Raw genomic sequence first — 22,498 nt, forward strand, 5'->3', positions numbered from 1 at the left:
CCTTTATCTCTCTAGATGAGTTAACTGTTTACAAAGTACAGAATCTTCAGTGGACAGCTGACTTCTCTGGGGATGTGACTCTGACCTGGACGCGACCCAAAAAAATGCCCTCTGCTTCTTGTGTCTACAACGTCTACTACCGGTGGGTCCCCTCTTTTCCACGGGAGAAGAAAATGATGTCCTCCTTGCCACTGGATGTTCTGTAAACTTGTGCTGTGCACGGAGTGGCTCTTTATTAACCAGTCAGACATCTCAGCCACCCCATGCTGCTTTGATGTGACGAAGTCTTTATTCTCTTGGCCAGGGTGGTTGGAGAGAGCATGTGGAAGACTCTGGAGACCCACAGCAATAAAACAAACATGATATTAAAGGTCTTGAAGCCAGATACCACATATCAGGTTAAAGTGCAGGTCCAATGTCTGAGCAAGGTGCACAATACCAATGACTTCGTGACTCTGAGGACTCCAGAAGGATGTAAGTGTTATAGTTTATTTTTATGGCATGTACGAGACCTTATGTGGAATTTTCAGAGTTTCCCAGGGATGCTCCGGATGTGGGAACATGGCACATGAATACTCATATGTGCCATACTCACATGTACAGATGATTGTGGCCAAGTTTTATCATCCTGCCTTAGTTGTTGAACATGTATTCTCATTATGTCACTTACTGTTCTTGTACCTTAACAAGTTAATTTCAGATTCTGTCCACCATTGCCCTCTTTTATATTTCTTGTCTAGTTTCTGCCTCTACCTTCCTTCTCTAGGTATTTCCCAGTACTTGGTACGTAGGAGCTCATCATGGTTAAAATTTGAGGCAGGTCAGAAAAGTATTGTGGCTAAGTTTTGAAGAAATTTACGTATGTAAATTATATGTATCCGGGAGAGTTCCCTGCTTCCTCTCCCCTTCAGAGCAGTTGACATTGGGCACCTATGTGCTTATGCCAAGGTTGGTTTGTTCCCAAGGTTTTGTGAACTCCTCTTTGCAGCTGCCGCATCAGAACCTCTGTGTTGTGACTTTGTTAAATTAACGTTTGTTGAGTAGAGCCCTGGTGTTGAATGGTCAATGAAAGCCCACAGTGGAAATGGAAACAGAGAAGTTTAGAACTCCCATGTCCTGGAGGAGGTACACGCATGCCTAGGAGGGCCCTATAGGGAGGTCCAGGTAGGATGCAGGCAGAGAGAGAAGCAGGACCTGGGGCACATGCCTCTATTAGGAACTTAGATTTTCTTGAGACTCTGCGTGCTGTTATGTAGGGCCCTTGCATGAGGGACTAATGTCAGTTTAAGGCCCCTGTAGGCCGCTTGGCCAAACAAAATGGATGCTGAGGCAGCAATACCATGGCTAAACTCTTGACACTCTGGAACTATCTTTGAAATATCCCATTCATTGATTTTCTTGCACACATATTAGCTGAGCACCTACTATTGCTCAGAGATAATGTTAGACATTGGAGATAGAGAGATGGATAAGACACAGTTCCTGCCCCTGAAGGACTTGCAGGTCACTGATTGTTGACGACCAGTCATTGTATTATTTGCTCGGGCTGCCATAGTACTGCAGACCAGGTGGCTTCAACAACAGGAATTTATTGTCTCACAGTTCTGGAGGCTGGAAGTCTGAGATCAAGGTGTTGGCAGGGTTCTTTCTTCTGAGGCCTCTGTCCTTGGCTCGTAAGATGGCCGTCTTCTCCATGTGTCTTCACATGGTCTTCCCTCTGTGTGTTTCTGTGTCCTAATTTCATCTTCTTATAAGAACACCACTTATGTTGGGTTAGGCCCCACTCCAATGACCTCATTTTAACTTAATTGCCTCTTTAAAGACCCTGTCTCCAAATCCAGTCACATTCTGAGGTACTGGGAGTTAAGATTTCAGCATGAATGGGGGGAGAGGGGTGGGGAAGCGGTGTGACAAAATTCAACCCTATCACATTCATCTTCTGTGGATTATCAACATGGATGAACACCCTGGAGTCAAAATGAAGCTAGACTTAAAAGTATTATAACTAGTTTTCGTGTGTGACTTCTAACCTGGCACTGAAGGTAGTCACAAAAGAAAAGATCTAGAAGTGTCTTGAATATGGGAGCACTAAAGTCATTTAAGGGTCTGGTTTGAAGGTGATCCCATTCTGTCGATAAAGAAGTTCTGTGATGTTGGAGACTAAGTCCTACTCCTTGGTAGTCATGCCCACAGTCCTGTTTTGTTGTATGAGAAGTTGAGGCAGCAGGCAGTGTCCCTGACAAGTAAGATCTCAGCATTGAAGTCCCAGGGCCAGTGGAGACGCAGCCTGCCCAAGTGATTCCCCCCTGCAGCCCTTGGGAGCCACAAACCTGCATCAGACCCCACTGAGCCGTGATCTGATGTGTAGACGGTGCACCTTGCATTCTGGAAGAGAGAAAGGTTTTTTTGTCAGTGTGAAGACCAAGCTAACGGCCTTTTCTAATGGATGGGTCCCAATCCTGGCCCTCGATTCTCTCTTATCCTTATTTTAAGCTCAGAAATTCCTCCAGTTGACTAGTAGGCAGATGGGTTTTAACCTCGAGTTAACTCCTTTCTAGTGCCAGACGCCCCTCAGAATCTCCAGCTGTCACTGCACAGGGAAGTGGAAGGTGTGATTGTGGGCCAATGGACTCCTCCCGCTCACACCCATGGCCTCATCCGAGAGTACATTGTAAGTATCTTCCTGGAGTTGGCCATGTGTGTTGGGGTGCGTAGGAGATTTCTGGGTCTGTTAGAGCAGAAGTGTGTTCCGTATGACGAGGACTTGATTTGGGATGATCCATCCGTTAGAACGTTTTGCACCTCCTTTTGCCCTTTCTCCTCTGGCCTCCGTATAATGTATTAGGGTGCCTTAGACCTTTGGGTACCTTTTACTAATATTTTTTTCTTCTCACTTTAGGTAGAATACAGCAGGAGTGGTTCCAAGATGTGGGCCTCCCAGAGGGCTGCTAGTAACTTTACAGAAATAAAGAACTTACTGGTCAGCGCTCAATACACTGTCCGAGTGAGTATTGTTTATTACCACCATTCCAGCCTTCAGGGCGATCTTAGACCATATGGAGATGGTTGCTGTTTCCCGAGAACCCATGCTTACCTTTAATGAGATGCTTATTAGTAATCTGATAAATATGCAACCCCTTGCCCTGGGTGGGTCATCATTTCTTTCAATCTCTTTCACCATTGCCACAAGGAACTTGGAATCAGACTTCCCTCAGATAACCGAGAATTCCTGCTAACGCAGCTTTACCTGCCTCGAACCCAGAAATTCTGCTAGCGTTCCAGCTCCTGCACTTGTGCAGCCACCTCATTTCTGCTTATCTGGAGCTGCAGAGTGATGTGAGCTATGATAAGTGGCATTTATAAACTGAAATTGTGTGGTTCTTCTGAAATATATTATTTCTTTAGGAGAAAGAAGATAGATTTTGTGCAAAATGTTTGTTGAGACCATTAAGTGCATACACAGACTCCCTTATGCTGATAATTTCCTCAGTACCTTTTTGCATATATGTGTGTAGTTTGTGTGTGTATATGTGGTCACACAAACACACACTCTCACACCCCGCCCTTTAGAAGAACCTTGACATCCGTCAATCAGTAGAAATTTCATAATCTCAGCACTGTCACAATTCCCTTTCCTCGCATTCCCTCCCCTGTCTCTTTTGCCCTCTTATCTCATTGCTGGGGCCTCTGAATATCTGGATCCCTCTGTATATAATTTTTTCCACCCTCGTTTCCAAAGTCTCACCCCTTTAGCTCATTGAGAATTCTCGCTTTATGATATATTGCCTTTATTTCATACTAATTCACACTCTGATTTGAAAGGTGGCTGCTGTGACTAGTCGTGGAATAGGAAACTGGAGCGATTCTAAATCCATTACCACCATAAAAGGAAAAGGTAAATGATTCCAGCATTTGCAGATTGAGAGAAGATAGAAACCCTTGGGAAATAACGTTTAGTCTGACTGGAAAGTGGGGAAGCATAGATTAGAAAACTTCACACAACCGCCTACCCCCAACACGCGCACATTTCTGGGTGTCTCCCTAGTGCTGTAGATACAGACGGTTTTGGGGTGACTGTTGAATGCATTCCGCCTCCTGGAATTGAGCGTTTCTTAAAATGCAGGTAGCCAAAGGGCTTTCCAAAGGCCATCGTGCTTGGCCCTTCGGGATCATGCACACTATCCAAAATAGAAGGAGTCTCTCCTTATTAAAAATAAAGATGATTTTGTACATGTTCATTTATGGTGTTTTTAAAAGAGTACCACCTGATGCTTGTTACTTCTCCCAGCAGCACCAGTAGATGATGTGTAGGTGGTGTTTTCCAGCACGGGGGCTGGTATTAGTAGTGGCTGATTGCCTGCCAAGGACTGAGCCGTCTGGATTGCTCGCTGCCTTGCATACATCAGCTCATCTCATTGAACCCTTAGAACAGCTATAAGAGCAGATAAGGAACTAGAAAGAGATTATGTCACTTGCCACACACTCAGTAAGTGGCAGAGCTGGTATTGGAACCTGATCCACCTCACCCTGAACTCTATGCCCTTGACCCCTGTGCTTACACTGCTTCCCCCTAGGCTGACTCACGGGCAGCCCCCTGGGTCGCCCTGCTTTCTGGGTGGCTCGCTCATCCTCTTGCATGTGTGCCTCATAATGGCAGAGATCTGGTCTGGTTTCCTCCACTCTAGCACTGGCATCAAGTAGGAACCAATGAAATAGCTGATGAATGAGTGAATTGAAGCAGTTAAATGAAGGCCTCCGCTCGCTTTGGGAGACAGACCACAACCCCTCTGTTGAGTGGTTTTCCTGATCTTAGCCTTGGCACTTGGGGCTTTCGTTTCTGGACTTGGAGGTGTTAGAGCCAGAAGTGTTACATGGAATGTGACAGGAGATTTGACTTCAACCTGAGCCTGTGAGAAGGAGGCTCTGGGTCATGGAGAGTCACTCTGGTTGCCTTTAAAATTGAGGGTGATGAGATCAGGGCAGGAGGCAGCCAGACTTAGTGAAGCCGGCCGGTCTTTGGAGCAGGGTGCCACTGGGTATTGGAAAAAGTGTGCCGAATTCATACTACCTTAGAGTTTTTATTGTATCATTTCCCTCTAGAAAATCAGAGTCAGAATACACTGATGGTACATACTGAAACGAAGGGACTTTGGATGGTCAACAAAAAACATGTACCTTGAATTCCATAGGCACAAGTCACACCTGCATTTGAAAATCTCAGTGGGTGGTTACTTCACTCAAACTTCTTTTATACGATTTTGGTGAATCTCAGCTCCTTGCATGGGTTTTGGTTAGGGTATGTACAGAGGGCAACCGGGTGCCGAGTCAGCAAGTATTTGTTTGAAATATTCATGACCTTGGATCATAATAACATAAGCAGACGAAGGACGAAAGCAGCAGTGGCGTCAGCCAGAAGCATCAAATTAATTAGTGAGTGTAGTGGGTTAATAACAACAAGGAGCGAAGCCACTGTTTGTCAAGTACTTCTTGTGTTCTAAGCACCGTGCTTATTGTTCTACAGAAATTGATCTCTTTTAATCCTTATCAATCCTGTAAGCATCCTTAGGCTCATTCTGTAGCCAAGGAAATTGGATTTTGGAGAGGATTGTGACCTGTCCCCAGTCGCATGATTATAATTCAGGTCGGCTTTACAGCAGTACTCGCGCCGTTTGGCTCTGAGTTGGCTGCCTGAAACCCCGAGTGTCTTTTCTTCTTCTAGTTACTGCGTTTTCCTCAAGCCCATTTTTATGTGGTTGATCATCTGGAGGGACTCCTCCAGATTTTCCTACATCTCTTGTCGCCAGATCTTGTCCTCTCCTTTGAGTCTCTCTTCCTTTGCCTCCATAAGAGGTGCATGTGCTGAGAGTCTAATATGTAAGTTGTCATTTAAATATTATCTTCTGATAGTATTTACCCCGTGGATCCCTTTTAGATTACGCCTGGTGAGCACCGTCAGCTCTCTTGTGGGCAGACCTTCAAGATGTCAAGCACGATGCTCATCTCTCGAACTCGAGGGGTCTTTTGTCTCAGCTCCTCTCTCCTTGACCCCTCAGTGTTCAGCTTGAGCTCTGGTCTTTTTGAGAATGCCCATGGCCTTACCGGTTCTTTAATCCATCGGGGTGGGACTTTATTGCAAAGGAAGAGAAAGGGAATATTAGCTCCGTGCTAGGCACTTTACATACCTGATTTGAGTGAATTTGCCCACTTCCGTGAAGTGTAGATAGCATCTCCAGGCTTAATGAGGATCAGTAACTTGCCCCAGGTTACCCAGTTCTTACGAGTCTGAACAGGAATTTGAACTCAAGTTTGCCAGACTCCAGAGGCCACGTCCTTTCCATGTTGCCACACGTACATTTACAATTTATGACTTACGATTTGTCTTGTTGTCAACCTTCAAAAAGGACTTGAGGCCGCTGGGACTTTGTTGGTGCCAGTAAAGGTGGCACTCCCTGGGATCCAGCATGGTTCAGAAGCAGGCTAAAGCTGGGCTGTTTGGGGCATTTGCATCATGGAATTTTTCTGCCCAGCCTAACTGCCAGGGTAGCTGAGAGAGCCAAGATAGTTATGTGTTCACCAGGCAACTCTGGACCCAACCTCAGCTTCAGGACAGCAGTGGTCAAAGAGACGGACAAGTGAAAACAGCCCAAGAAATGCCCTTTCTTCCCCAACTGAAAGAGCGCTTTGTGTGTGGAGTTGAAAACTGTTAAGTCCTGCCTTCCTCACTTTTCATCACGGGGTTTCTCTTTTTGACTTCCTTTTTGTTTCCAGTGATCCCACCACCAGATATCCACATTGACAGCTATAGTGAGAATTCTCTAAGCTTTACCCTGTCCATGGATAATGACATCAAGGTAATGTTGAAATTTCAAACTAGCAGTCGGGTGGGGTGTTAACTTTGTAAGGGAACTCATACAACAGAGTACAGTAAGATTAAGAAAAACGAATGACTTGATCCAGTGAAGCCAAAATACCGCAACTGGGTTGGTCCCTCCCTCCACAAAGAACAACTTGAGTCTTCACATGTAATTATTCTGCCTCAGCCTGGTGCCTTTTTTTTTAACCATATAATTAAATGGTTCACAGCTACAGTGCAAATAAAGAGTTGGTGTTAACAGAATATGTATGCCCTGTAATTTTCAGCTTTATTGGATTTCCTGGTGCTGAGCGCTAATGCAGAGGTTCCCACACTGGAAGGGAGTCTTGTAAGAGTCAGATACCTTGGAAACATATCCACTTATACCTACCCAATATCCTCCTCTTCCAGCACCACCGGCCTCTCCACTTGGCCCATCTGCATAGCCAACTTCACCGTAGTTCCCTGTGTCCCTGTGGTTTCTCAAGTTGGGATCCACCTTCCATAGTGTTCTTCTTGTTTTTCTCCTCATATTCCTTCCTGTCTGTGAAGTTGTGGCAGGACAAACAGCCTTCAGAGTCCTGGTGCCATTTACTGAACTACAATTTGATGTCATGTCCTTGGCTTTAGAAACAGTTGATGCAAGAAATGGCCGTATGTCATCCTTGTCTATATAATCTTTTGTCTTGAAAACATTATTTTTTTTATTGTCCCATATTTAAAGATCTATAGATCAAATCCTTCTGTGAGCTCAGGACTTGGTGAAGGTAGTCTTTCTTGATGCATGGATATATTTGCTCCTGTTAGACAATGAGATCTAACCAAGCCCCCTTTGTATTGACCTCATGGCCTTCACTGCAAGGACCACTTGAGCTAAGATTTATCGTTAATTACCATAACCTAATTATCTTTTCAATTTTTCCTCTTTCAGCCTTTGTTAATTGGTTCTTGTCCTTTTATTCTGCATTGATTTTTTGTTTGTTTCTTTGAATCTGTATTTTGTATTATAAATGGTCTCACATTTATTTTTAGAAGTAGGTGGAGTATAAATATTCAATGAAAGTACAATTGGAACTAGTTTAAAGATCAAAAGAAACAATCCGTCTGTTGTAAGAAATGAGATACCCAAGGAAACAACAGAAAAGGGGTGCCTTTTGTGTTTGGTGTGCTCTGTGACTGTGTACTCTTCATGTAACATATTTCCTGGTTCTTGGCAGGTGAATGGCTATGTTGTGAACCTTTTCTGGGCATTTGACAGCCACAAACAGGAGAAGAGAACGTTGAACTTCCAAGGGAGCATGTTGTCACACAAAGGTAACACCTTGGAGCTAGGCAGTGTGTGAGCAGGAAGGAATGAGGCTGGATCCATGCTGTCCTAGCAGTAGAGCTTGTGTGGGGTGCCTGGGAGAGGTAGGGGGTCTTCTCCAACTGCCATTCTCGCTGGGCAGAATGGGGACACTGTAAATGACTCCTGAGCCCACGCGAGGGATCTGCTTGGTGGTTCCTCTAGCCCCTTCTAACCTGATGGCTCTTAATGGAAGTTGGAGGCTTAAAAGGAGGAAAGACTGGGAGGAAGCCAGATTAACCCTCTACAGATGATTTTTGAGTTCCAAAAGAAAGAGTTCCTAGATTTAGTTACCCGTCTCTCTTTTCTGGCCTGGTTTGCTCCTCCTTTGCAGGTGTGAGGTGGACAGGGCCTGGTGCGTAATTGGTGTTTAATGAATATTTGTTGAAAGAAGGGACGAGCAGACTGAGTGAAGGAAGGAAGTGGTCCAGTCTCTCTTATATCTGGGCAAATAGTGAGTCTCGATGAAAATTCTCATATCTGAAAATGGGCTAAAGGATGGATTATCATTTATTTCCAAGACAAAACCTTCAATGGCAAAGGCTGTCTATGAATGTTGAGAATGACACAGGAGCTCCTTCCTTTCCTCTTGTGGCCTGTCTGCAAAGTACTTTCAATCATATTTCTATTCCTAACAGGTATTATATTATTGTCTTTTTTTCCGGAAGCCGAATGTTGCCCAAGGAAGTTGGCCAAGAGTAAAAATAACGTTGAGCACTTCCTGTGTTCAGGCATTTACCCTGGCACTCTGTGTGTATTGTTTACATAACCTCAGTAATAATTCTGTGGAGCATGCTCATTTTATGGATGAGAAAACAAGGTTCAAAGATTAAGTAATTCCCTTGGGAGGTGGGGGAACCAGAATTGGAACCTACATCTTTCTAATTCCAAAGGCTATGATCTCATTGCCTCTACGTCGCACCAAGAGAAATTGGCAGTCGGGAACGAAAGTCTTATAAGCTGTTGCCTGACGTATATTAAGGGCTAGCTTGGTGCTAGGCATCCTGCCCAGCACTTTATGAGCATTTTCTTCTTTAGTCCCTGCGACAGCCAGCTGCTATACATGTTATTTTTCCCCATCTTACAAACAAGGAGATGGCTTGCAGAGTTTGCATACTTTATCCTAGGTTATACAGCTATAAAGGGAACAGTGAGGCCTTGAACCCAAGTCCTTCTGATTCCAAAGGCTGTCCTCTTAGCAGATTCTCTCTTTATTCTCTGCTCTTTCAGTTTTCTTTTCTTTTCTTTCTTTTTTTTTTTTTTGAGGAACATTAGCCCTGAGCTAACATCTGCTGCCAATCCTCCTCTTTTTGCTGAGGAAGACTGGCCCTGAGCTAACATCTGTGCCCATCTTCCTCTGCTTTATATGTGGGACGCCTGCCACAGCATGGCTTGCGAAGCGGTGCCGTATCTGCACCCAGGATCCGAACCGGTGAACTCCAGGCCACTGAAGTCGAACCTGCGCACTTAACTGCCGTGCCACCAGGCTGACTCCTCTGCTCTTTTAGTTTTTGATAACATTTCCCCTAATTAGAAAGGGAGCACTTGTTTATTATAAAAAATTTAGAAAACAAAACAGGTATAATAAAAATTTTAAATTTCCTATAATTTCACTTTCCAGGGACCCCCTTTACATTTCAGATTTCTCCTAAATTAGTTTTTTCCCTCTTCATTGATCTCTTTATATCTTTTTTACAAAATTGGAATAATACTATATATAGTTTTGTATCCTGCCTTTTTCACTTAACATAAAACTGTGAGAATTTTCTAGTCTTATAAAATTCTTGGAAACAACTTTTACTGGCTGCATAATAGTTCATGTAACACACATGAAAGCACATGAAGTTCATGGAATGCACATTATTGAACTATTTCCCTGTTGCTGGACAGTCAGTTTATGTAGTTTTTTCCTTTTCAACAAACACTGTGATGGACATCCTCACTACATAAATTTTTGAGTCTCTCTCTTGATTTCGTAGGATAACTAGATTAAAGGTTGTGAAGAATTTCAAGTCTCTTAGACAAGGCCAAATGGCTCTCCCAGAGTGTTGTACCAATTTATATCCCCAGGTAGTCAGTTTTAAAAGAAATTACCTGGTGCCCATGCAGTGTGTTACTTGAATAGTCATCAAAAAATAACGCTGGATCGGGGCTGGCCCCGTGGCCGAGTGGTTGAGTTCGCGTGCTGCGCTGCAGGCGGCCCAGTGTTTCGTTGGTTCGAATCCTGGGCGCGGACATGGCACTGCTCGTCAAGCCACGTTGAGGCGGCATCCCACATGCCACAACTTGAAGGACCCACAACGAAGAATATACAACTATGTACCGGGGGGCTTTAGGGAGAAAAAGGAAAAAAAAAAAAAAAAAAAAAATCTAAAAAAAAAAAATAACACTGGATGAATTTGTAAAATAGTAAAAATCCTACAACATGTGGGACTCACTTAAATTGAGAGAGTACATTAAAAAACTAGGATGTGTGTATCAGGACACAAATTCTTGACTAACACCCCCAGCTCCCTCATGGCATCTCCTTGTCCCTGTTTCCGCAGTTGGCAATCTGACAGCTCATACAGCCTATGAGATTTCTGCCTGGGCCAAAACCGACTTGGGGGATAGTCCTCTGGCATTTGAGCATGTCACGACCAAAGGAGTCCGCCCACCTGCTCCCAGCCTCAAAGCCAAGGCCATCAATCAGACTGCCGTGGAATGCACCTGGACTGGCCCCAGGAATGTGGTAAGTCAGCCAGAGCAAGGATGGACTCTCCCCTGAGGTTAGGTCACTGGGCAGCCCCAAGACTCTCTCCTCTGTTGCTGCTTCCTCCTTACTCACCCCAAACACAAGCTACCTTCTTGGTAAGTTCGGAATTACCTTCTAGAGGCCCCTGACATCCCAGCCCCAGCATCCCTTGCCTCACCCTGGCCTGTCATCTGAGAGAAAGTGTCGTGTGCTGTTTGCTGTCAAATAGATCGTGAGAGTAAAGAGGGTGGCATATTCCTCTGCTTGGGGACTCACCTTGGGTCATGTGGGCTTGGTGAGAAGTCAGCAGCAGTGATGATGAATACTGCCTCTAAGTATCTTGCCCGCAGCTCCTTCCCCCTTCACGTGATCCCCACGTGCCTGCTGGGGCCAGTCTTCTCAAATGTGTCCCCCGTTCATTCCAGTGTCTCTGCTGCACTTGTATATAGGTCTTTCTTTTTCTTTTGTTTTCATATCTGCATTTGGATTCACTATGATTAGATTTGTGCTTCCTTTTGAGTCTGGTGTTTTATTTTCCACCCCTCCCCAGTACGTGCCTGCCTTTCCTTTTGAGTCTGGTGTTTCATTTTCCACCCCTCCCCAGTACGTGCCTGCCTTTGCTTTTAGGGCAGCCTTCCCGAGGTTCTTGGCACTTTCCATCCCCCTCCTGCCTCTGTACCTTGAGTTATGTTCTTTCCCTTCCCTGCTTCTGCCGAGCCATCAAGTCCAACTCTTCTCCTATTTTATCTCTTTCCCTCATGAGCTCTTGAAATATTTATAGTCGGTGCCATACAGCATACTGTTTCATTAGACACAGCTTTGTCCTATTTGATATCTTCTGTTATTCTTACCTAACTAGTTTGTGAGTCCCTTGAAGGGAAGGATTGTTTTCTGAGGCTTCCAAGTGGGAAGGCATGTAGAACTAAATCTATATTGTGACTTAGTGGATCCTCAGTGACTGATGAGGGAGGAACTGGCCTTTGTCTTATCTTCTGAGGGTATCTCCAGTGTGTATTTGGTACAGGACTGGTTCATGGGGAAAAACCAAGGCTTGCAAGTGCTTGTCTGTAAGATTGGCAGTGAAGAAGAAAGGAGACGTGAGATTTGCTGAGTACCCACTGTGTGCCAGGCAAAATCCTTTGTACACATGCTCCCATTTTATCCTTCCATCAGCTCTGTGGGCTAAGTGTTCCCACTTGACCAATGAGGAATCTAAAGCTCAGAGAGGTGAAGTAACTTGCCAAAGCTGAAGCTCTAGTAAGTGGGAGACTGAGTTTGAGCTCAGGCCTGGCTGCTCTAACAGCCTCCGTTCTTTGGGGGCTCCAGAACCTGATTCTGAGGCAGCGATAGAGATGAGAATGCGCAGAGCCATCCCCAGCATCACTTTTACCTTGAAGTAGATGCCAAGGGGCCTTTCTCTCCGTTTATAGACCCAACTGAGGGCATGACCACCTTGTCAGACCCAGCTGTCTTCACAGAGTAGGGCATAATGTACAGAACACTGGAACGTTGCTTGATTTTAGGGTCTCCAATTGCATGTGAACTTGAAGAAGTAGGCTTGCTCTTCCTCATCCTTTCTGGTAGACTGGTTACTCCTGTCAGAGCTTTCAGAGGGTGAGCGATCCAAAGAAGTCACCATAGGACGTTCTCAGCTTCTACCCGTCTTTGGTTCACTGAGAACTCTCCATCTCACTCATACTTCTCCTCTCCACCATGGGGACTGCCATTGTCACTGTCCATGGTGGCGGGCTTGTTACCCTCTGGCTCCCTTGGCTCATGGTCCCTTTTCTTGGCCCCTGGCCAGAGCCAGTCCACCCCATGGCACATCCTCGCTGAGATGAGGCCTGCTTCTGAGCTCTGAAGCCCCTGCTCTGGCCTCCTCGTCCCATTTCATGTTTTGAGCCCTCAGTCCCCTGTTCCTGCTCCATTCACATTTTCTTTCTGACCCCTTTGTGTCCCCTAATTCTCTCTTTCCTCACCTCCTCCCAGTTTATCACCGGCTTCAGGGCTTCCCTTCCTCTTTCCTGTCCACGCTTTCCCCTCTCCAGTCCTGGCTGCTGAGCGGTGCTAGAGAAAAACATACTGTTGTCTGCTACTTGGAAATCTCTATGCAGATCTCCATCAGTTCCCTCCATTCCCACGACTTCTCCAGACTTGGACGGTTTTCTTCAAGTCCCTTTTCTTACCCACTCGTATGCTCTTGCAGAAAATGCTCTTTGATTCTGCCTTACAAAGGAAGCTTCCTCCACACTTAGTCTCCCATTAAAAACTCCCTCAGCTTCCACCCTCCCTGCTACAAGCACCATCAAATTCCCACTTCCCTGCTTTAAACGCTCTCACTGTCCCATGTGTATCAATTAGGGTCAAGCATGGCTGCATATATCAGGAACTGAGAGTAATAGTAGCTTTAAACAGTCTGTTTCCCTCCTAATTAAGAGAAGGTTGGAGTTCAGCAGTCCAGGGCTTCATGGTGGTGGCACGGCTTGATCCAGGACCCAGGCCCTGCACCTCCACCCTGTGGCATCCATATTCAAGGTCACCTCATGGTCCAAGAGGCCTCCGGGAGCCACACATCATCTGTATTCCAGTCAGCAGGAGGGCAGGAAGAAGGGCTCGTCCCTCTGTTTTAATGGGCCCTCACAGAGGTCCCCAGTGATGCTTCTGCTTACATCTTATTGACCAGAACTTTGTTATGTGGCTTCTCCTAGCTTTGAGGGAGGTGGGAAATGTAGACTTCTTTCCAGGTCGCGGTTCTCACTAAGAACCAGGATTCTACCAAGGAGGAAAGGAAGGATGGATGTCTTCTGGGCAGCTACTAGTGTCTGCCCTGCTGCCTGCCGTCCATACGCTCCCTCCACAAACTCGCACAGCTGCCTGCCCCACCCAGCACATCTGCTCAGTTCCCCACGTCCAAGCTTCACACTGGTAGAGTGCCACCCTCTCTCTGGGAACCCCTCTCTTTGCCCTGGCTCATCATGCAATCTTTTAGTATAGCATCTAACGTTTTGTATTTGCAACTTGTTATTTATAATCATGCCTGTTTTTCTTCTCTGCCCGTCCCTCCTCAAAAATGAGCTCTTTGAGGACAGAGACCCCACCGTATTTATCTTCGTAGGTGTGAATAACATGCTTTCTCTGTAAATACGGATAAAATAAATGTTGAATGAAGACTTCTCTCTGAGCTCTTTTGAAGCAGTTTCCAGGGCCTTAAATTAGGCATTTCAAGAGAATGAGGTCACTGGCCACTGAGCTGACATCCTTTTCCATTCTCTCTTTTTACCAGGTTTATGGTATTTTCTATGCTACGTCTTTTCTTGACCTCTATCGCAACCCGAAGAGCTTGACTACTTCACTCCACAACAAAACAGTCATTGTCAGTAGGGATGAACAGTATTTGTTTCTGGTAAGTTTCCTGTGCCAGAGAGCCCAGGAGGGTTTCCATTTTTTAAGGATGTCTTCATTCCTGGAATCCCAGCTCAGAGCCAGGACCTGGGCAGCTGGAGGCATGGATTCCAGGATCCGTGTGTGTGATGGGAGGATAGTTCCTCTTCTGGACAAGCATCAGGTTCCTGCCTGAAACACAGAATGAATGGCCACTTAACCAACTGCGGGTCCATCGTGGAGGAGTGAGAACTTGGCAGACGGGTCACGGAAATAGAGAAAAAGCTTTTGTCGGATTCCACTTGTAGGAATTTAGCCTTCGTACTTTTACATGTGTGCTGAGATATATGGAAATAGATGTTTGGTATACTATTGCTTGTGATAGCAAAAGATTTGAAACAAATGTCTATCAAGAGAAGACTGGTTAAAAATATTATAGTTTAGGGGGCCGGCCCGGTGGTGCAGTGGTTAAGTTCGCACATTCTGCTTCTTGGCGGCCCGGGGTTCACCAGTTCAGATCCCGGGTACGGACATGGCACCGCTTGGCACGCCATGCTGTGGTAGGTGTCCCATGTATAAAGTAGAGGAAGATGGGCACAGATGTTAGCTCAGGGCCAGTCTTCCTCAGCAAAAAAGAGGAGGACTGGCAGTAGTTAGCTTAGGGCTAATCTTCCTCAAAAATAAAAAACAAAACAAAGCAAAACAAAAATATATTATAGTTTATCATTGCAATGGAATACAGTGCAAACATACAAAAGAAATACAACAACTCTAAATATACTGGTATGGAAAAATCTCTAAGCTCTGTTATTAAGTGAAAGAAGTAAAGAGCAGAATAATATGTGTAATGTTTTCTCATTTGTGTAAAAAAATTTTAAGAAAAATAGGCTATGCATAGGTACATGAATATGTAAGTGTGTATCTATATACACATACGTATTTCTGTGCTAATACAGTAGTACCCCCTTATTCATGGGGGATACGTTCCGAGACCCCCAGTGGATGCCCGAAACCATGGATAGTGCTGAGTCCTATATGTACTGTTTCTTTCTATACATACATATCTATGATCAAGTCTGATTTACAAATTAGGCACAGTAGGAGATTAACAATAACTTCTCTTCGGCATATCTGAATTGCCAGCATCACTATTCTTGTGCTTTGAGGCCATTAGTAAGTAGAATAAGGGTTGCTTGAACACAAGCACTGCGATATCGTGACAGTGAATCTAGTAACCAAGATAGCTACTAACTGACTAATGGGCAGGTAGCATATACAGCATGGATACGCTGGACAAAAGGATGGTTTACGTCCTGGGCAGGATGGAGGGGGAAGGCGTGAAATTTCATCATGCTACTCAGAACGGCACTCAATTTAAAACTTATGCATTGTTTATTGCTGGAATTTTCCATTTAATATTTTCAAACTGGAACTGTGGAAAGCGAAACCACAGATAAGGAGGGACTGCTATATGCATAGGATGTTTCTGGAAGGAAACACATAAAACTGTTAGCAGTGATACCTCTGGGAGAATGGATTCGAGATCTAGGGTAGGTGGAGAATTATTTTACATTTTATATCTTTTTGTACTGATTGAATTTTAATTGTGTATGAGCATCACCATTTTGTTGAAAAAATGGCTTAGTGAAGACTGCATGCATCCATGTGGTGTTTGTTCCAGGTCCGGGTGGTAGTGCCCTATGAAGGGCCGTCCTCTGACTACGTTGTGGTGAAGATGATCCCGGACAGCAGGCTGCCCCCCCGTCACCTGCACGCAGTTCATATCACTAAAACCTCGGCTGTCCTCAAGTGGGAGTCCCCGTATGATTCTCCTGACCAGGACCTGGTGAGCAGGCCGGGTGTCCAGGCAGCCTGGCTTATTCTTGGCATGGTTTGGGAGGAGGCAGGGGGTCCTGTAATAGGACAAGAAACCTGGGCCTGGTGGTTGGAGCTCAGCAGGCGGTCTCTCCCTGATTTCTGTCTGGCCAAATCGCAGTCCTTATAGGTGCCTCTTCTTAGTTGCCACTTCTCCATTCCCGGCTGCTATATTGGTTTGTCCCTTCTTCTCTGCCTTCTCACTTTCCCTTCTCTGACCCTCTGAAATTGGCACACAAAGGCCTGCAGGCCAAATCCAGCCCATTGCCTGTTTTTATAAATAAAGTTTTATTGGAACAAAGCTATACCCATTCATTTGCATATTATCTATGGATGTTTTCATGCCACAAATGGCAGAGTTGAGTAGTTGTGGCAGAGACCATCTGGACTTCAAAGCCTAAAATATTTACTGTCTGAACCTTTACAAAAAAGTTTACTTGCCCCTGGTCTAGAAGAAGAGGCATTGATTCTAGTAAAAATGTGCCCCTTTTCCCTTGCCCCTGGCTGCTTTTACCTCCATCTCCTCTGCCCCCTCCCCGATTCCGGGGGGCGTGGTTTTAAATGCTTGGTTGCAAACACTTCTTGGTTCTCACTTTCTTCCTGATAATTGAATTTCCTGTACTTACTCTCTGTCCCTTTATTTTCCCCTTCTCCTTATACATGTAAGAAGTGACCTGGGGAGAGTAGAATTTATTGTCCTTTAGAGCTAGAATTGAACACTTTAATTCATTATCTCTCCTCTCAAAAAATCCCAAAACTGTTACAATGGTGGAGATTCAGAAGTTGAACGCTGAATTTGGATTTTTCTTGCCTATTCCAATCTACCTGCTGCTGCCACAATAAGTGTGGCTTTCCCTACAGTCATTTTTTGGATCAAATTCGTAATTCTTTGCACAATTCTGGGAGTGAATACTTGCTATAAAGTTGGACCTGATCAACCAAAGAACAGAGTCAGACTGTGGGGCTCAAAATGTTGTGGCTCTGGGTCACAGTCGCTGATACAGTTATGTTACGTCTACCATTGAACTACAAAGAGTACAAAATGCCAACTTCTGATTACCATTAAGTTGTCTTTTTCTTGTCCCAGTTATATGCAATTGCGGTTAAAGATCTAATAAGAAAGAGCGACAGGAGCTATAAAGTGAAATCCTGCAACAGTACTGTGGAATACACCCTTAACAAGTTGGAACCTGGAGGGAAATACCATATCATTGTCCAGCTGGGGAACATGAGCAAAGATTCCAATATAAAAATCACCACAGGTAAGGGGCTGGCCCCGTGGCCGAGTGGTTAAGTCTGTGCACTCCGCTGCAGGCGGCCCAGTGTTTCGTTGGTTCGAATCCTGGGCACGGACATGGCACTGCTCGTCGAACCACGCTGAGGCAGCGTCCCACATGCTACAACTAGAAGGACCCACAACGAAGAATATACAACTATGTATTGGGGGGCTTTGGGGAGAAAAAAATCACCACAGGTAAGCAGAAGAGAGGTTAGAGGCCTTCTCGCACAGCAAGGCACGCTGCTAGGACGCCTATAGACGTGGAATTGCTTTGAGGAATTGCACAGAAAGTGCAGACAGCACCCTTCAGTATCCACACTGGGGCAGAGCAGTGCAGGCTTCCAGCATCTGAGCTGCAGTGTGGTGGCCAGGGCACTGTAGGCTGGGGAGCAGCTGTCGTTTCCCATATTTCTGTCTCTTTTAGTCTTCTCACCCTTAGCTGGTTTCTACATTTCCAGGGGGGAAGAGGAGGAATGCCCAGGAGAGTTAGGAAATAAACCTGAATGTTTGCTGCAAAAACCAAGCACTGTATCTGGGGACCTGGACTGAAGCCTCAATGGTTCCTTGTGGCAGTGTGATATGTAGAAATGGAGGGACACCAATAGCTGGGCAGTCTTTTAGAGGAGGACTGGCTGCCAGCCCTGGGCTGGCTCGACAGGCTCAAGTTCAGAAAGCAGGTACGAAGGTCAGTTATTGGAACAGCAGAAGATGGCGTCAGGAACGGAGGCTCAGCCGCATTAGGCTGGCGGTCCATACTCCTGGCCATACTCCGTGGTCACTCTGGGGCTCTGCCTTCAGGCTGAGCTCCCTGGTCCCTCACTGAGCTCTAAGGCCCCGCAGGCTCTGGGGGTGGGACTAAGTTGAGCAGGAAAGTGACTGAAACTGGAGCAGAAGTCCAGGCAGGCTTAGAAACCACGGTCGCATCCCATCCCATCCCTTCCTCCCCAACCCCATTTGTTTTTGGCCATCCTTGGGTCTTAGGACTACAAAATTAGGTACTGTCCAAATTTTCCGGCTAAAGATTTTATAACAGCAACAAAAGAGATGCTAGTTAAAGAGCGTCTACCACGTGCTAGGCTCTATACTAAGCAGTATTTGTGTTTTATTTCTTGCTTAACCTAGCCCCTCAAGGTTAATATTATTTAATCTCTTTTTGACAGACAAGAAAACAGAGATTGAAATGTATAGCCACTAACTGCATCCTATTTCATCTTTAATTTTCAGTTTCGTTATCAGCACCTGATGCCTTAAAAATCATAACAGAAAATGACCACGTTCTTCTGTTTTGGAAAAGTCTAGCTTTGAAGGAAAAGTATTTTAATGAAAGCAGGGTGAGTTCCTCCCTCCTCCTGAATGACTTTGGGAATCTAATTGAACTGCTGTTTTAGAGATGAGCTCGTTAACAGCATGCTGGCATAGATAGAGTAAAAAGAAAGAACAGGGCAAGGGAGTGAACTTGAGAATTAGAGGACCATTTTCTGTGGGATTGCTAATTAGTGAAATGTTTATACTGCCCATTAAAGATGAGAATCTCTGCACTAAGCACTTTTGCTCCTGAACTTGCCTTCCCCTGAAAGACAGGAAGATGCACTGGAGGCCTCACTGTGCTTCCTGAAGCCGGACTGGGGCTCAGCATTGGAACCAAGGGCCCCATCCTTCCCGAACAATCTGAGGGCAGGGCTGTGGCTTCAGTCCCAGGGAGCTGAGCTACACGCTCAGCCTGGCGTCTCATCAGTTTCTTTCCAGTGAAATTCGAGGGAGCAGGAAGTGCTTGCAGATGGCCTGTTGACGTAGGAAAACACTTGTTTTGTTTTGTTATTGGCAGACCCATTACTGTATTCACAACAGGAAACGGGAGGAGAAAGAGAGCAACACCTGGGAATAGATTTGCAACCCAAGGGTGGGCAGGTTCTTCAGTGGAGCTGGGTTGGCCCCCTTGTCAGTATACTTGAGCTAAAGAGAGCCCCAATAAATCATCTGTGCTGCCTTGAGGTAGTCAGCAAAGAGCCCTAGGGTTCTAAATCATCACAGTGCTGTGCTAGGAAGAAAGCTAAATTAAAATTAGAAAATTCTCACTACTCTGACATATAAATGGTTAGTATACTTAAATATAAAGAAACCTTTCAAAGCAATTCAAAAGAGAACTCTTCTAATTTTGAAAGAGTTACAGGTAACAAAGTGAAAAATTCCAACAGCAGTAAGCAAAAGAAGAAAAGGTTTGGGGCTGGCCCAGTGGCCGAGTGCTTAAGTTCATGCTCTTCCACCTCAGCCGCCCGGGGTTTGCAGATGCGGGTCCCAGGTGCGGACCTAGCACCACTTGTCAAGCTACACTTTGGTGGCATCCCACATAAAATAGAGGAAGATTGGCACAGATGTTAGCTAACGGCCAATCTTCCTCAAAAAAAAAAAAAAGAAGAAGAAAAGGTTCAACCTCACTAGTAACCTAAACAGCAAAGATAAGGCACAGGTTGGGGGAAGGGCACTACCGTATGAGTCATGGTTGGGGAGATTACTGCTCTGGGAATATGAATTGGTTCAGCCTTCTGCAGGGCACTTTGGTAATATGTATCAAAAACATGGACAGTGTTCCCACTCTTAGACCCAGCAATTGTTTTAGGATTTTACTCTGAGGAAACGATGTGCATAAGGAATTTATGTACAAGGCTGTTCAGGGCAGTTTTGGTAACGATAGCAAGAAAGGGGAAGCAACCTAAATGCCCAGCAGAAGAGGACTGGTTCATAGATTCTGGGTGGTTGATGTTTGTGTCATTTAAATTTTTTTCTGTATACCTCTTTGTATTTTGCAAATGTTCTACAGTGAATATGTATTAGATAGAAAATAGTAAATGCTTGTTTGTAAAGAAGAAAGCAGGAATGAGATTCCAGGCAAGTAGTATTGGGAGACCCAGTTTAGCAGTCAGTTGTCATCAAGAGATCCTTCCTGGGTGGCAGAAACCAGGTCAGTGTTGGGGTTGGGGTCACAGGTCAGTGTTGCCTTCCCAGTAGAGGGTCTTCCTTCCCTCCCCTGACTTAGAGTTCAGAGAATAGATAGGTCAATGGAATGGGGACCAAGAGACCATGAGTATGTGTGGGGCCCCATAGGTGGAAAGAGATAGCAGGTGAGGCCTTTTTTTGGTGGTAGTATTTGTAGCTTTGACACTGGAACACTCAGAGATCAGTGGAGAAGTCCAGTAGTCAGTCGTGATCTCAGCCAGCATGTTGGGTCAAGGCTGTCCCCAAGAGTGACTTTCCAGCAGAGGAGTCCCAGGGTGTTCCTGAGCCGGTCTAAGTAGCGAGCTTATTTCCTGCTCTCCTCCAGTGAATAGGGGCCTGAGCCTGCCAAAGCGCCTCTTATTTAAGGCCAGGCTGATCTGGGGCTACCATCAGCTTGGAAAAGCTAGAAAACAGGAGATAGGAAGTGAGCTGTGGGCTGACAGTGGAGTCCCCACACGTTTTTCTAAAGAGAAATGTCCTGTCGTCTTTTTTAATCCAAGTTCTCTTTTCTTACCCCCTTGCTAAAGTCCACTGTGACCTGGATTTATTATTAATCAAATTCTATTATAGCAAACTATTACTGAATTGTCCAAATTTTTTGTGGCATTTAAGACTGCGTGAGACAAGTGGAGTGCTGACCATGCTTTGAATGTGTACCAGAATATTTGTTCAAATGGCTTTCGTTAGGGCTACACTTTTCAAAACTTCCACTATTCAGCTCATAAGTGGGCGTGGTAGTGATTTGACATATTTGAGATGGGAACATTCACATTTTCTGAATCCAATATCTCAATGGTAATGTAAAAAGAACTATTAAGAAACCAAAATGCTTTGGCATCTATAAAAGCCTGTAATAAGGGGCTTACATAAAGTTGGAACCAGTGATAGGAGCTGTCAGATTGCTTATTTAACTTCCTGAGCATCTCTTGTGTCTGTTTTCAGGGCTACGAGATACACATGTTTGATAGTGCCATGAATATCACAGCTTACCTTGGGAATACTACTGACAATTTCTTTAAAATTTCCAACCTGAAATTGGGTCATAATTACACTTTCACTGTCCAAGCAAGATGCCTTTTCGGCAGCCAGATTTGTGGGGAGCCTGCTGTCCTGCTGTATGATGATTTGGGATCTGGTAAGTTGCTGTTGTTGCTGGTTTCCGCCTTCAGTTCTGGGGAAATAGATCAAGGATGTAGCGTAGTTTGATGAATATGTGTCTTTCTAGAATGCGTTTCAAAAATATTCTTTCACTTCAAAAGAGTATCATTTGCGTATCAGTTTAATCAGGCACCCATTTATTTACAGATACTTCCTGAGCCAGGCGTGGTGTAAGGAGCTGGGGTTACGAGTTGACCACATTCTAAATATAAAGCCCAAGAAAGGAAAGGCTAATTGGTTTTGTTTCAAAAAGAGAGTCTATTTGGGAAACATGACATTAATAAGAGTTTCGTTATTTGTTTTTTGTAGGACTTTTCAGAGCCTCCAATAGGCTAATGTTCCCTATGATTCTCCAAGTCAGTAGATAATCTCCTTGGCATGGAGTAACTTATTTTACAGCCTCCCCTTCATCTGAGCTGTCAGCCTCAGATCAGAAGCTGAATTTGGCCGGGATCTCTGTCTTATGGACGCTCACAGATATCAGTGTTGCGCCATACTGATGGCAGAGGAGAGGAACCTTCCATTTGTACAGAAATTCTGCTTATATCATCATAGCTTGGCCAGGATTTCAACAGGTGTTTTGCCACTGGGCTTTTTAGTTCCATTTACTCCCAGCCAAGAACTAACCAGTGCTCAAGCCAAAACCGTGTGTTACAGAGGTTGTAAGTTCTGTCACGTCGTGCTTCCCAGGGTGTGTCCTGGTCGAATGCTCATCCTTGGCACCTCTGTAAAAGAAGGAAACCTTGCGTTCTGTCTTCCTTTGGAGACTCGTAATAGTAGTTCTGAGAAGGTCCTACAGAAAACAACAAAACTCCCGTGACCCTAGTGTTTCCTACATAGAGCCTCTTTTTGAAGTAAAACCAGTTAGCAACCTATGAA

At 45.0% G+C, this 22,498-nt stretch overlaps 1 protein-coding gene across 1 annotated transcript in view; it reads left to right on the plus strand.

The window, feature by feature from the left end:
* Nucleotides 1–22,498, plus strand: part of SORL1 (sortilin related receptor 1) — a 158,616-nt gene that overhangs the window by 128,908 nt on the left and 7,210 nt on the right. Inside the window, exons 34-46 of the mRNA XM_023645011.2 lie at nt 16–142; nt 305–474; nt 2,559–2,671; nt 2,900–3,004; nt 3,823–3,895; nt 6,769–6,851; nt 8,071–8,167; nt 10,745–10,929; nt 14,216–14,335; nt 15,995–16,159; nt 17,276–17,450; nt 18,692–18,798; nt 21,404–21,596. Of these exons, the coding sequence (XP_023500779.1) occupies nt 16–142; nt 305–474; nt 2,559–2,671; nt 2,900–3,004; nt 3,823–3,895; nt 6,769–6,851; nt 8,071–8,167; nt 10,745–10,929; nt 14,216–14,335; nt 15,995–16,159; nt 17,276–17,450; nt 18,692–18,798; nt 21,404–21,596 (1,713 nt within the window). The remainder of the gene's footprint in view (nt 1–15; nt 143–304; nt 475–2,558; nt 2,672–2,899; nt 3,005–3,822; nt 3,896–6,768; nt 6,852–8,070; nt 8,168–10,744; nt 10,930–14,215; nt 14,336–15,994; nt 16,160–17,275; nt 17,451–18,691; nt 18,799–21,403; nt 21,597–22,498) is intronic.

This window comes from Equus caballus, chromosome 7 (assembly GCF_041296265.1).
Source record: "Equus caballus isolate H_3958 breed thoroughbred chromosome 7, TB-T2T, whole genome shotgun sequence".
NCBI classification, from domain to species: domain Eukaryota; kingdom Metazoa; phylum Chordata; class Mammalia; order Perissodactyla; family Equidae; genus Equus; species Equus caballus.